This window comes from Idiotropiscis lumnitzeri, chromosome 17, assembly GCF_059441095.1.
Source record: "Idiotropiscis lumnitzeri isolate Australia: NSW breed Sydney's pygmy pipehorse chromosome 17, RoL_Ilum_1.0, whole genome shotgun sequence".
NCBI classification, from domain to species: Eukaryota; Metazoa; Chordata; class Actinopteri; order Syngnathiformes; family Syngnathidae; genus Idiotropiscis; species Idiotropiscis lumnitzeri.
In genome coordinates this window covers 7,324,284-7,336,489 of record NC_142407.1, presented here as the reverse complement: position 1 = coordinate 7,336,489, position 12,206 = coordinate 7,324,284, and the positions used below count along the sequence as shown (strand labels likewise).

General features: G+C 41.2%; 1 protein-coding gene across 1 annotated transcript in view; it reads right to left on the bottom strand.

Annotated features, from left to right (window-relative positions):
- Positions 1-11,734, bottom strand: part of spns2 (SPNS lysolipid transporter 2, sphingosine-1-phosphate) — a 53,004-nt gene extending 41,270 nt beyond the window's left edge. Inside the window, exon 1 of the mRNA XM_088280058.1 lies at positions 11,239-11,734. Coding sequence (XP_088136184.1) covers positions 11,239-11,470 — 232 coding nt within the window. The 5' untranslated portion in view covers positions 11,471-11,734. The remainder of the gene's footprint in view (positions 1-11,238) is intronic.
- Between the last annotated feature and the right edge of the window lie 472 nt (positions 11,735-12,206).

Here is a 12,206-nt window from a genome sequence, read left to right as displayed (position 1 = left end):
GTGATCAGTGAACTATGATTTATCCGCAGAGAATTCTGCTATTAAATCTGATTAGCAATGTATGCATTACTAACACAGTACTGCCCTCCAGTCTTATTCAGGAATCTGCAGTCATATCAGTGATCAAAGTTTGATGTTGTCTGAGGCGGTCTTCACTCTAATACTCCACATTTGTGACAGCTTAACTGGGGCAAAATCTCATTAATGGTTTGTAGGATTGCCAGCTTCACCACTTTGATTCATGGGCACTTTTTTTAAACACAATTTTTCTTTCACTAATCAAAAGGTTTAATTTAGCTCTGGCGCTGCAGAGCATTAGTCTCAGCCAGTATGTGTTAAATATTTGATGTCTGTAGCGGGAATTCACGGTGAAGCACAGCAAGAGCAGACTGAACCTATAGCTCTTCAATAATAAATTTGGGGGCTAGCTCACTTGTTGGGGAGATCATGCATTGGCTGGAATAGAAAGAGGGGCAGTGAAGCGAGGCAAAGGTGTTTGAGGGAAGATGAGTGACTGACAAGCAAGGTGGTCGGTCCAGTCAAGGTCGAGTTCAACGGCACTTCTGGAGGATACTGGTTTGAACTTTCCTTGAAGACCGCCTGGCCAGGTGAGGTGTGCAAAAGATGGGGGCAGAGATGGATGGAGACCCTCAACTCTATGGTATTGAACTTAATAAAATGCTGATTAAATATAATGCATCCAAGTAAACAGGTGGTGCATCATGATTAATTAATTGTGGTTTAGAGGGGGCAGCATAATATGGTCATAGAGAAACAAATGAAGAAGAGTTGCACAACTAGTGTGACTCGGTAAGCTGCATGAATATTCGATATTTTCCCCAGAGGATATGCCCGTGAGTATTGTTATATTGTCTACATACAAGTCGACACATTAAATCAACTGCCTAACTCATCTTTTGTCTTTGAGATATAATTTTTTGCAACATCTGCATTGGACTATGGAGGTTCCTTCCCAGCAACAATCTGACTTTGGGGAAAAATTGAGTTAGGCAGTTAAGATATTTAGCGAGATGATGTGTTCATGCCCAGTTTGTGTTCAAATATCACTTGGAACGTTATAACGTCTTTATATGCTATTTGTTAGCCCATCTATGATGCTAAGTGGACTTTGGACAAAGCTATGTGGTTATTTTAAATACATGAGTAATTCTTTATTTATTTATGTTCTTATATTTATTTAACATTTCATTGCTTTTCTGGATGGAAAACAAAATAACCTATTTTCTTGTGACTCTCAGATTGAGGTTCCGGTTCAATCAAGGATGTGCACGTGAGTGTATGTGGTTGTGCAAACAGCAGCCACCTGGATGGACTGTGTTATCAAATATGAATGAGCTTTTTCACAAAAGTGAAGCGGATTGAAGTCATCATGTCATTTCAAATGTTACTATCCGCACTTCAATTTGAGCACATGAATTTGTGATGGTCTGTGCTTGTTGTTTTTGGTTTAGTAATTAGTTTCATGTTTTTTCTTCTGTTTGATGTGTGTCTTATGTGAAACCTGATTAGGTCCACCTGTGCTTGTTGTGTGAACCAATCAGCTCCCTCCAACCCTTTGTGTCTTGTCCAGGTGTTAATCGTTGTCTCGTTACTTTGTTTGTATTTAGTTGCGTGTTTGCTTTCTGTTCTAGTCGGTCCATTGTCGTTGTTCATGTCTGTTGTCCAAGCCAGTCTCGTTTTTGCATGTTAAGTCAATTCCTTGTTTTGTTGATCCCTTTTATTTTATACTTTTGTATGTTTTTTTAATTTTCCCAGTCCATTGTTTGCCTTTTTTTCGATTAAATACCATTTATGTAACTCTGCCTCACTTCCCTGCATTTGGGTCCTCCTCCACCTCAACCCTCCGCAACAACCTGACAGAATTCGGCATGGGTTTTATTGTGTAATTTATATAACGATCTATAAGCAGCCTAAATAAGCATTGTTAGATTTTTGTGCTTAATAGTTTTCATAGCGATGGATTAGGTTGTGTGTGTCTTTCCACTGTGAAAATAATCTATATGCGATGTCGTGTTGATTTTACTGTAGTGTGAGTCTTTCTTTGGCCGTTATAATGTCCACAAGTTCTCTGGACATCTATACTGTGTTGACATGAGATACAAAGAGAGGAATGGGAATCTATTTTCAGCTCAATTTAGCATCAAATCGCTGCAGACCTTGGTAGCCCCCAACACTCAGCGACCATAAAATATGGACTCGAGTTTAATGGTGACAAATTAAAACAATGTTTTTTAATAAATGTATTCTTTAGGATGGCATGTTTCTTTCTTTTTTTTTTTTGTCTAGAAAAAGGCGAAACATATCATATATCTTTTTAATAGGCGCAGACCATCAAACATAAAATGCGGCTTTGGTTTTTGGACTCTGTACACTGGAATGTCACCATGTCTCCTCCGTGCGACGTCTGCAAAATAAGAACACCACTTCCACTCCAATACATCAAAAAGGATTCCCTACGGGCAACCATAACTACTACATTTTGGTCATAAATAATAACATATCTGTCATTCCCCGCTCATGTAATTTAACTAAAGTGTAGACATTTATTTTTATTCCAGAAATTTAGAGATGAATATGAGAGTGGAACATGTTATTACTTCGACCAAACTTCCGTCTGGCTTTTCATCGAAATCACATACACCAACACATTTGTACTGACCAAGAAACTGTCGCGGTGACCTGTGAAGACATTCAACTATCCGATCACGCTCAAAGTGCGTCAACCTTTTTGGGCCGATAATTTTAGAAAACAAAATTTCAGCAAAGTGGATGCGAGACAGTTAATCTCAGGCTGCTGGTTTGATACTTCCTTGTATCGTAAATTCGATATTTTATCAACTTCTCGCAGAAACCCAAATATGTGTTTTTGACTCAAACACACATTGAAAGTAGGCTTTCCTTAAAGTATTTGATATTTAAAAAAAATATAACCAATATGACCCATTCCTAAAGCAAAACTACATTATTTGCGACTCAAATTTCAATAAACTCAAAATAAGTGAGACTGCGTCTACATTATTCACAATGTGGTTAAACTAGTTAAGGCCTAATTTTGTTTATCATAACATCTCTTGGTTTATTAAAGCAGCCCACATAGCTACCGCGCAGTATACGGGCTTGGGGGGGGCATGTGTGCTTATTATTTAGTCATTAAACACTGCAAAATTAAGCTTTGAACTGCTGTGTTGGCCACATAGTTCCACAACAGTCTAAATGCCTGTGGAGAAATATGCTTAGTTTTGATAAAGTAGTAGTCCTCCACCACAAACAAACAAACAGAAGTACAAATTCTACACGTAAGCGTGCACGCATGTATCCAAATTGTGAATCTTCCACAGTTGAAAACTCCCCCTTAGTGCATAGACTGTATAATTAGGACCAAGAATTACCTAAAAGATTCGAGCCCTGGATCGAGGCCTCCCCAACTCCCAAGCACTGTTAAGAAAATCCTACTGCGGTCTCCATTACCTCTGACATCGTGACACTTGGATATCAGCAAATCAAATGTTAAAAAAGATGTTGATGAAACGAGAGGAGCGCGAACACACACAAAGCTTGCTGGTTATCTGTTCTAAACTATTACGTAATCCCTCCACTGAGCCGTTGACACTATCACATGTAAATGCAAGGAAAGATTATCTTTTACTTCTGAAGGTTGGCTCTTTAAATACAGTTGGACTGTAAATAAACAGCGTACATGAACTTATGGCAGCTGTGAGCATACGAAGAATCGTAAATGTACAGTACTGCAGAGATTGTTATGACGAACTGGAGGTGTGTTATCACAGCTAATGGCCGATACTGTGTTCAACACCAAATTACAAATTTGACCCTTCCCCCGAAACTCATGCAAACACTAAACAAATTAAAAAATATCTCAGTTGCCCCATGACACAAATTGACAAGGAATGCCATCTATTTGACTTAATTATTAAAGCTCAATTAATTAATTATTATGCCCACCGCTGGTGTATACAAATTGACCACAACCATATTTATGACAGAAATAAATAAAATAAAATACGGAATATATAATTTTCAAATATGTCTTTCTGATGAAAAGGTCAACGACGTGACGAATGCAAAAACGAGTCTTTGCAATGCTAATCACACTCAGAGCCTATCTCAGTTGTTTATTTATTCTAAACACTGCAGTGCTGGTTTGCAGCAGTAATCTGAAGAAATGGAATGCAGGGAGTCCATATTTTCGTCAGGGTTGATCTATTACTTGACAGCATCTTACACAGCAATGTGCTGACCCCATCGCCTATATCTCCAGTTCCTTCCTGTGATCTTGCTGGCTGGCAGCAGGTAAACACCACAATCTTACGAGATAATAAAGCAGGAAGGGATGTCGCACTTTTGATGTGAGAGAGAATCACGGAGAGCTCGGTCGGTTGGAAGCTGGGCAAATCCTTCTACTTCTGACTCATCTTTTCTTCCCACTCCAACATGCCTTGAAATCTGGACTTGGCACCATCTTATTTAGCTCGTAGCTGTGATCCTCAACGCGCTTGGTGGAGGAGGCGACACCAAACAAACGACACCACTCTGCTGTTATTTCTACACATCCTCCCATGATGACAGGGGAGGTTAGTGATTAGCGGGTTGCTGCTCGCTATCTTCGCATGTCAAAGATCAACAGGCAGCTTGAGCAAGCTGTTGACTCGACAAGCTACTGGTCGCTAAAAAGATAAGAAGCAGCGGAGAATTTTCATGTTGTTGAAACAGCCACCTAGAGGCCGTCAGCAAGGCATCAGTTTTAAGTGGGTTCCGATTCGGCCATTGTCTGCTGTTGGAGCGTTTCGTCGATATTCTTGATATCCGGCTTATGGCCCATGTGCTTGCGTGCTCTTGGTCCACATTAGGAAAACAATTCAGTGCACTTGTAAAACAACCAAGGTATAGTAGAAGAACCACTTTGTATTACTAGCGCAGTTTTCTTTTTTCACCTTCAATCATGGATGACATTTTTAGAGCATTGCGTCATGTTACTAGTGAAGCACTGGTTGACATCTCCACGCTACGACTCCTACTAATAAAGTATTTGGTGTTCACTAGTGGAATGTTTTTCAATTTCGCTAGTAGTGCTAGTACCACACAGTTGTCAACTTGTGCTATAATTCCCGACCTTTATTGAGACAAGGTACGTATTTTAAGTTCTGAAAATCTCACGGCACACTATCAAACGAAAATGTTACAAAAACTGGATAAATGTGTCAATAATATACTTTCTATGATCTAATAAAATTTTATTTATTTGATCTGTCTGAAACCATAAGTCACTGCTATATATAGGAACGAAGATATGCATTATTTGTTATGAATATTTTTTTTAACCAATTAAGTGGCAATTTATATCTAATATATATAAAAATAAAATTAATCATTTTATTTTGTAATATTATAATTAATGATATGTAAATAATTGATAATTTCCCACGGCACACCTTAAGAGGTCTCTCGGCACACTGGTTGGGAATCGCTGAACTAGAGCACAGTATTGCCTCACACGTTGCACGAACTTGTTCTATGAGGATCAATTTACTAGTGAGCAATAACGGTGTAAAGTAGTGGAAAGCGTAAGACGCAGTGGTTCTTCAAGGGTATCCTAGTCATTCTACTAGTGCGCTGAATTGTTGTAAGAGTGAGGACAAGAGCCCACCTGCATCCATCAAGGCAGCACGGTGACATAGCGGAGAGCACATTTGCGTCACAATCGAGAGGGTTTGAATTTTGGCTCAGGCCCTCCTGTGTTGAGTATTCATGTACAAGGTCGGTTGATTCAAGAATCTAAACTGTCCAGCAACAGAGGAAATGGGAGTGTCTTGCATGGTCCAAATGAGGATAAGAAGTACGGTTTAGGAAAAAAATAAAAAATTATATATATATATATATATATATATATATATAAAAGTATGTTTCAATGAGCCACTTTCTTGTGATAGTCAAAGATATGAATGGAATAATTGAAAGTTGAAAGATGGTCAAAGTCACTCGTAATTGACTTTCCATGGTTATCTTTAGAGTTCATCTCCACGGGTAACACGGTGAAAACTGATGCAAGGAGAATGTGACTATTTGATGGTAAAAATCTGGGTTGGCCACATAAAAGAATCTGGAGGAAGGTCTGCCTAATTCCATTGGTTACTATTACAGGCGTCAGCTAAATTGGAGCCTTAAGAACACACAGACTGTTTTCTCACTGTGTAGCGTGCTAGGATATAGAAATAAAGAGATTACTAAGAAATCTGTGGGAACCCAGTCTGGAAAAGTCCAACATGCCATTGTCGGCGATCTCATTTTGACGTCTGAGTTAAAATTCATACCCCCCCAAAAAAAGGAGATTTTGTTGACGTAGTAAAAAGGAGCTGAAGCGATAATTTGAACCAGCCTGACTTCAGATTTTAAAGAACGTAGCAGCAGCCTGACATCTTATTTCCCTCTGTTGTTGCAACTCTTATATAAACGCTTTGTGCTGTCAAAGAAATGAAACAAGCACCAACAGAAAGGCCGCACACAGCAGTTTACGTTCATCTGCAACTAAAGAAATCTGCGGCGACGTAACGGCTAAATGCACCAACATCGACTTCTAAATCTTATTCTTTGATTCACTGCAGACACCTACGCTTTCCTCACTTCCCTGCTTCTCCAGCCACCGTGGAACTGAAACTTCTTGGCTTTGCTGCACTTTGAGCACGTCTACGCCAGACTGTTGTGGCGGGTGACATCAGACAGGAAATCATGGAGCGGCGAGGAAATACATACCACATTTACCCTGTAACCTGCAAATGGTTGAGCGCGAGAGGTGTGAGCCAATGTGGATGATAATGACAAAACGGACGAAGGTACAAGGAATACACGTCAGACCGGCTCTATCGTCACATCTTTGCTACTGCGTGACAAAGAACCGGCCGCCTTAAGAGGATTATCACCCCGCGCTCATCTATGTCTAAGATGCGAGAGGCCAAACGTATACAAGCACTTGTCCAAGAGGATGCTTCTTTGTTTTGGGGCATTCCTGGAGTGACAGCTTGACATGCATCTTAACATGCATGACGCAAGCATTAATCTGCAGCTCCCCAGCATGTGATTATCTCGCAGCCCTCAAATTACCACTTTGCCGGCTACGTGGGGGGTGCGCGCAAGGGGGGGGGGGGCGATAAAAGAGATCAAGGTTGACTTACTGATCAAGCAAATAACTTTAAGTGCCGAGCGTCTGCCTCTCACGTATCCTCATATTCGACTTAATCCCCTCTTTATGATAAGCTCTAGGGGTGTCTGCTGCGTGACCAATTTTGGACTCCAATTGAATTAAATTTTAGAGGCATCCAAAATGTAATATTCCTTGCCCAAACTATGAAGCAAATAGAATAAAATTGTCCAAGTGCTCTCCTTTCCAGTATTTTTTAGATCAAATTAAAGTGTCCTTTTTATACCATACATGGAAATTCCAGCCTCGCATGTCGCCGTGCACAGCACACTGCGGCCTTGTCTGCGTCACAGCCTCAGTCATAAAACGGAGCGTCGGCCACTGCACGGCAACTCCGAGACTCGCCTGATCTTAAATGAAAGTGGCTATTGGCGTTTACTTCCTCGTACTTTCAGAAAACCTTATTTATAGTTATATTTGAATTATAATGAGTCTGTGTTTTAAAATAGATATTCATTAAAAAAAAAATCCCATTCTCATTCAAATTGAGACTGCTGCTATTATGATGCTTACAAAATATCATTTTTAATTGCGAGTTGTTTAATTGTGATATTTTTTACAGGCATAACATCTCTGAATGTTCTGAACTCCTGATTCCGTGACTTTTGCACAAAAAAAAACAAAACAAACAAACAAAAAAACGGCTTAAGTATTTGTACCAAAGCAGAGGTCTACATGGATGTACACTAGGATGAATGCTGATTGTGAAACAACTTTCCACAGCTGACATCATGTCACTGTTCGTTAGACAGGAAACTAGTTGGATTTGACTCAACAGCACCCCTGCTGGTGGCAGCCAAGAGATGCACATACCATCAACAAAATTCATCATAAATCATTATTCTCATCCGTCATGATTACGTTAAAAAAAAAAAAGTTCTCCCCATTACCTTGGGGCGTTGTTTGGTGCGGTTTGTACTGGATATCCTGGTTTTATGCGTCAAAGAGTATTTTTGGTTTCATCTCTGACACAGAAAGCTTGAGGTCTTTGACAACACGGTGCATCACTGGGTGCAATTTCCACATCATTGTTGTGAGGCAGAATAGCTCCGGTGTCTGGGATGGTCGCCCTCCGTCTCACTGACAATGCTTTAGTGATCCATGCACACACAACACACACTACAGTCATGGCTATTGGTACAAAGACCTTTTGACGTTGAGGAGCAGGGGGTGAAGGGGGTGTGGCATCACTCCAGCTTAATGCTGCCTGCATTCTACATCTACTTTCTTCTAACTACCCTCTTTCCACTGCAGCAGCCCCCCCCTCTTCTCACAACTCCCCTCTCTTATTCATCCCTAGAAGGGTCGTCGGGTGTAGGGGGGGGGGGGCATTTATTCTGTGTGTTTGCTTTCTGTGGGTGTGCACTCATGCCTGTTTAATTGACATTAAGATCTACGACTTGGGATTAGGTACCTGCTACTGAGTGAGGTCAGGGTGAGAAAATGACTGCAGGACATGCAGAGAGGAATGAGGATGGACTGAAAAGTTAGAAAGTAAACTGAAGGTTGAATGGCAGAAAAGGCGGAGTCACAAAGTGATTTCTGCTCACTGCGTCCAATCACAAACACTATAATGATCACCTGGCAAACAGTGTGAGGTGTAGTCTGCTTTTTGCCCGAAGTCAGATGGGCTCGCTTCCAGTTCTGCATTAACAGTACAAATACAAATACATAACTAAATATGATGGAATCAACAATTTAGTTTTTTTGTTTTTTCATTATCTATATTTTGAGTTTTAGACACTTTAATTGATCTTTTTTTGGGCAGAATTTTGTGCATTCCAATTAAAGTCTTTGATTATTTAACCATTACAGGGCACATTTTTTTTGTGCATCGGGTTGAATCCTTCTACGTGGAATGAATGGCTTGAACAATCTATATATCTCAGGAAAATCTCATTAATACGACTTTTATACACTCTGCTGGGTCAAAAGTAACCCAGCATTGGGTCCAAAAAGGACCGAGTCAATGCTGGGTTGAGGATTTCACCCAGCATGTTGGCTAAAGATTTGAATCCATCCATCCACAGCCATCTATTAACAACCTATACTGATGAGTTAAAGCTGCCAAGAAATGGCTGTGGTTAAAAAAATAAATAAATTACCAACATTATCTGAGAAGAAGAAGCTACTTTGCCATAGCAGTCACTTGCGTGGGATGTTTGGTGCTGTCTTTATATTGGAACATCCTGACACCCCTTGGGTGGGCCGTGCACTCTGTGTAGGATTTGATTCCCGATCACTGTGGCCATCCAGCCATCATTGCCATCTTCAAAGAATGTTACATGAAATCAACTTCAGTACATGACATCAGAAATTGCAACCAGCTTCCAAAATGTGAACCCAATCTTTGGTAGAAGTAACCAAATCTGCTCACAATCCACAGCTACTCGCCAAGTGGGTTCGGAAAAGCGTTTTTGGGGGTGTTTATTCAAAATACAACATGCAATTTTGTTGGAGACAATGCAACACAGCTCCACTGAGTCGGTAAGCTTCCACCATCTAATTACGACTGCAATGTCGCTCACCCAGCAGGGGAGGAGAGAGAAAGCCTCACAGAGAGATTGGAGGAGATGGCAGAATGGCAGATAAGCTCGTGCTGTATGTTTGGTTCACATTCTTTCTTTCAGAGGGTCCAGTGCACATTTTGCCCATACATAATGCAAAACGGCCATGCCGTGTTACGGTGGCAGGGATGGGCAAGCCACACCCGCACCGCATACGCCCAGCCCTCTTGCCCCATCGTCACCGCTTTTTCACAACAAGTTTGTGACCTCCTATTTTTACTCTATTTATCAAGGTTCGGCCTATCGGATGAAAATACTTTTCCACCCGCCCACGGGGATGGTGAGACTAATCTCAGCATCACTGCACACAATCTCAGTATGGATGTTGCACAAGCAGTCCAATGTCCGGACTGCAGTGATCATCAACACCCCCTCAAGGCTCAGCCTCTTTAGAGATGACAGATTGGACCCGAAGCCCTCAGGATGCTGAGCCACAGGCATGTGGCCACTTAGAGAGTACACATTGTTCCGTGTAGGAAACACTCCTACTTTCATGGTCGCTTTGTGACAAATTATTAAAATGCTATTGATGAGAACTAAGGACTGCATGATGACATATCCATGCGACAATGCAGGATTATTTTTAAACGAAGATTGGTATTTAGCAACGACTGCATCAAAGCAATTAGGCATTAATCAAAATGTTACTTCCTTCATACATACTATTACACTTCCCTCCATTCTTCGGTGCTGCAGCAATATTTTTAACTCATTCACTGCCAATGAGTACAATGTCCGACTAAGGAATTTATTACTTGAGAAACAGTGGACTTTGATTCTATTTTTTTTTTCAATCACCAATATGATTTTTTTTTTATTTGAACGAAATCTCAATAACACAGCACATAATTATTCTTATTATAATGTGTATGTTTAAATTTCAGTTTTGATTTCACAAAGAGTGATCTACTGAACAGAAAATACGGCCAAGAAGAATTATAACGCCACATGGTTTCATCTCATCATCTCACAGAAAGCTGCAGCAACCTATTTACTCAATCTAACCTCGCCAGGAACTAATACCTCATTTTCCGTCCTTCATATCCACCTTAAACATTTATCAACCATCATCGACGTGACACGCACGCTTGTGGAAGGAGCTTGGCCCTAGTGGATCGATCAGTGATTATCTGCGGCATATCAGTGATCACCACAGTCGAGCATTTCCTTGTGAGATAGCGAAGGCGCGTTAGCTTGATTAAATCAGCACAGAGTCTACGAGCATTGGAAAAAAAACACAGCAAGTGTATGTCCACTGCGCCGAGGCGATCCCATTGTTCCGCCCGTCTGAGCTGAGGTGAGCTCATAAAGACTGAACAAGCTTCCAGCCAATTAATACGCGGACATCCGTCCAGGGGAAAAAAAGAGGAGTAGAATATACTCCATAAGATTTCATGCTCAGATTTAGTTATAGTAGTGAGAACAAGAAGCTCTTACCGGCTACTGTGCATCTGTCCATGTAATTGAGGACGTTCCCGAAACTGAGGATCACAGCAGCGACCACCGGCGAGCGGCATCGCAGCAGCGCCGCGCGAAATTTCTGCCCGGGTTTGCAAGCGTGGAGGTCCGGGTTGGATTTGAGCGCGGGGCTCATGCTGCCCGACAGCGTGCGCACCTCATCCAAATTGCTGCAACCTTCCAGCTCGCATCCATCACCTTCCACGCACATTCTGGTGCAAAGTGACAGGAGGGAAAGAAAAACAGAAGAGGAAAAAAAAAATACTTGAAGAGCGACCAGAGTGAGCGGTCCTCCGTGGAATTAGTCGCTGTGGAAGTGTTTTCTTGAAAGCTGGAGCGCAGGATGAGCTCTTCTCGGGATCATATTTTTCCACCAGTGTGTAGTGACTGAGGGCCAGTGCGCCCCTGAGTTGTCTTTTTTCCCCCTGTCAACGAGGCGAGCGCTAGTAGGCGTGGCCAGGCACTGTAAACCACACCCCTTTGCGCCCTGCAGCCAATGAGGGAAGCGCACCTGATTGAGCTGCAGATGCAGAAGAAGCAACTGCAAACGCGGGCGAGGAGGGGCTGAATAAGATAACAGACGGTTGTTCAGAGAGTGTGAATATGTGGGTGTGGCTTCACTTATTAAATGAATAACGTTCATAGAGAATTTATGATCATAGGTTTAGGTTTATCTCATAAAGTCCAGCTTATTGTATTTTGCCTCTTTTGGTTATTGCTGTATTATGTTTAAAATATCTGACACTATACTATACTGTACTATACTACTATTCTAGACTAGACTAAGACTATAATAAGGACATTTTAGGGAGATATTTCAGGGGGAGTCAAAATACAAATTTACAGCTTTGACCTTTTGTAAACTTGAATTGCAAATATCCAACTGTTCAATGTTTCAGTACTTTTTTGCACAACCTGTTTGTGTGTAACAATGAGCGGAATGGAAA